This window comes from Tupaia chinensis, unplaced genomic scaffold (genome assembly GCF_000334495.1).
Source record: "Tupaia chinensis unplaced genomic scaffold, TupChi_1.0 Scaffold145652_1, whole genome shotgun sequence".
Taxonomy (NCBI): domain Eukaryota; kingdom Metazoa; phylum Chordata; class Mammalia; order Scandentia; family Tupaiidae; genus Tupaia; species Tupaia belangeri.
In genome coordinates, this window is record NW_006205509.1 from 486,360 (window position 1) to 489,738 (window position 3,379).

At 42.6% G+C, this 3,379-nt stretch overlaps 1 protein-coding gene across 2 annotated transcripts in view; it reads left to right on the forward strand.

Annotated features, from left to right (window-relative positions):
• The window catches only part of BIN2 (bridging integrator 2), a 28,825-nt gene extending 27,745 nt beyond the window's left edge, over nt 1-1,080 (forward strand). For both annotated transcript variants that reach the window (XM_027768155.1, XM_014584097.2), the window contains one exon: nt 581-1,080. In XM_027768155.1, coding sequence (XP_027623956.1) covers nt 581-610 — 30 coding nt within the window. In that variant the 3' untranslated portion in view covers nt 611-1,080. The remainder of the gene's footprint in view (nt 1-580) is intronic.
• Nucleotides 1,081-3,379: the final 2,299 nt, after the last annotated feature.

The window sequence follows — 3,379 nt, forward strand, 5'->3', positions numbered from 1 at the left end:
TTTTTTTTGGAGAGATTTTCACTGTAGGGCGCGTGCGCTCGCCAGACAGACAGAGAGAGACATAGAGACAGAAAGCGAGAAATCACCCCCCAGGGGGGATGGTCACGCCGCAATCCCTTCTCCTCCATTCTCCTGTCAGGATCTTGGGCACGCACGCACACGCGCCCGGCGTGAGTTTTAAGCCACCGGGTCCAGGACGTGAACCGCGGTCGACTACGTGGGAGTCCAGCGACATAGCCATTACGCTAACTGCTGGTTCCCTTGGCTCCAGACTTTTAAACATCCAAGAAGACAAAAACCTGATCATCTTGCCCAGTTCTCTGAGAATAGGTTCCTGCTACTAAGATGAAAAATTTATTCTGTAAATCTTCATAAAGAGATATCAAGTGATATAATCAACAGTGTCTGTAACCAGCCCTTGCATAATTTTAACAATCAGTTTCATATCACCTCCCTCAATAGAAACCAGTGCTAGTACATGAACTATAATTTGATAGAAGTAAATTGAGTTTTTGCTCCTCTTTAGTGGTTGCTGGGGAGGAAGGTCGGCATCTAATGCAATCATATTTACTTTCCCCAGGTATCTGCAAGTCAAAATGCACAGCTCTGAAGAGAAACCGCCAAGACAACCCCCCCACCCCCACCCCAACACACACCTCCCTAGGGCAGTTCCTCAACCCCAGGGAATAAGTCAGAGGGATATAAAAGCAAACATTCCTTTCTCAATTCTCAGTATGAATGCTGATGGTCTCTAAAGAGTTGGCATTAATGGGGGCTGAGGAGCAGCCTTATGGGAGGGAGGGAGAGAGCAGAGACTTAGGAGTAGAGAATGTTAGACTCGGAATATTTCATTCAAGTTTTAGCATTGTTAGAAGAGTAAGCTTTTTTATATTAAGTATAATGGGACTATAATGACTATGAAAAGCAAAAGTATCTCCAGACACACACTTGTCTACATAGAGACACATAAACACACACATTCAGGAATAGTGATAGATCTTTTACCTACCACTTATTTTCCAAGACTTAAAGCTAAAAGAACAGATTTTCAGATTGTTGAATAAAGTATGATTCTGACTATTTGTGCATTCTTTATTTGACACGGTGTTGCTTCAACCCAGCACACTATTTTCTACTTAGGCAAGGTTATTGATTCTGTCCTGGGTTCAAAAAGCTTTAATTACGTCATTGTAATTCTTTTTATGATACCAAGGGACATAGACTCTGCTCCTCAGTTCAGATACATTACTGGTTAATAAGCAAATGCTCTTAGAAAGGACTTACATTTTAGAGCTATGTCTAGTGTTTACAGTCTAGTACTTGATGTGAACAAGGATCTGAGCAAGAGGGAGGAAGATACGAAACTCCAAGTAAAGAGAAAGGATATAAAGTATAAAAATATAGTGAAGGCCTAGCCTGTGTCCTCATAGTTAAGGCGGCTGGATCCTACATGTCCAACCGCACAGTTTGAGTCCTAGACCCTGTGGCTTGAAAAACATGCTGAGTCCATAAGTGTGCATGCCCAAAGTCCCAAAAGGAGGAAAAAATGGAGAGCGATCATGGCGGGACAGTGCGCGCCATGGTGGAGGTGACAGTGCGCCATGGTGTGACGGGTGGAGAGGAGGTGATTTCTTGCTTTCTCTCTCTCTCGATTCTTCTCCAATGAGTGCACATACCCTCTGACAAAATTTAAATTACATATATATAGTGAAAATGGCATGAATTTAGGGTCAAGTCCCAGATTCAAGTTTTATCATTTGCTTTCTGTGAAAATATTTGTGAAAGTACAACAAAATAAGTCTGGAGCTGGCCCCATAATGTAGCTGTTAAGCACCGTGCAGAGGAAGCTGGATCCCATGTGGCCAAGCAGGGTTTGACTCCTGCCCTGGTAGTTTGAGAATAATGTCAGGTAAGGGGGCATGTGCCCAGGATCCTGATGGGATAGAGAACTGGAGGAAAAAGGATTGTATCATGACTAGGCCCCACTGTAGGGTGCTTTCTCTCTCTTCTCCTCTCTCTCATACAATTACATGTACTTTGGCATAAAAAGAAGAAGAAAAAGTAATTCTGAAGTCCTTTGATAAACACACAGACATAAGCAAACATGCTTCCATCTTTGCTTGTTTTTAGGGCTGATGAATCACCAGTAGTTCAGTCATCCAGCAAGCATTTTTTGAGTACCTGCCTTGTGCCAACCATTGAGTGCTAGTATTAGGTACTAGAGAAACAATGAGGAGAAAAAAGTTTTTTTTTCAATAATTATTCAACTTTACTTATTTATATATTTATTTATTTAAATTTGACCTGAGAGGGACAGAGTAAGAAAGAAAGTGAGAAAGCAAGCCACCAGGTCCAGAACTCGAACCATGGTTGGCCATGTGGGAATCTGGCACCTTCATAACCACCATGTCACCTACCGCCCCCAAAAAAGATTTTTTTTAAAGTCAGGTTTTTGCTATAGGTTGTGTACATGCGCCAGAAAGACAGAAAGCGAGACATCACCCCTCAGGAAGGATGGCCGCACCGCAATCCCTTCTCCATTCTCCTCTCAGGATCTTCGGCTCAGGCATGCATACACATGCGCCCGGTGTGAATTTAAGTTGCCTGGTCTGGGACTTGAACCACAATCAACTATGTGGGAGTCCAGTGATGTAATCATTACACCATCTGCTGGTCCCTGAAAAGAGATTTTTTTTTAAAGAAAGAATATTGAGCAGAGAGCAGAATGGGCAGGATTCAATGATGACTTAGAAGAGGGCACATGATGAAGATTGAAGTTTTTTCCAAATATGTCTGTTAGGAAGCTGGAAATACATGTTTATATTTGAAAATCATTTTTCTATACTCTAATCCTGTTATTCTTCCTTAAAAAGAGTAACCTTCAGAGGCCAGCAAGTAGTTAAGGCACTGGACTCCTACATGGCCAACCACACAGTTCAAGTCCTGGACCCAGTGGCTTGTTTTCCCACTTTCTCTTTGTTTGTTTTTAATTATTTATTTTATTTATTCATTCATTCATTTATTTTAATTTGACCAGAGAGACACACATTTTAATTTGACAAGAGAGAGAAAGAAAGCAAGGCACTAGGTCTGGGACTCGAACCATGGTCAGCCATGTGGGAGTGTCCAGTGCCTCAACCACCACACCACCTACTAGTCCCTTCTCACGTTCCCTTCCTGTCTTTCTGTCTCTCTGGTCAAATTAAAAAAATAGTAATATGTGGTGCCGGCAGTGGTTACATCACTGGACTCCCACATGGACGACTACAGTTCAAGTCCTGGGCCCAGTGCTTTGAAAATCATGCTTGGGGGGGTACTGGCAGGTTGTGTAGTGGTTAAGGGCAATGGACTTCCACATGGCTAACCATGGTTCGAGTCC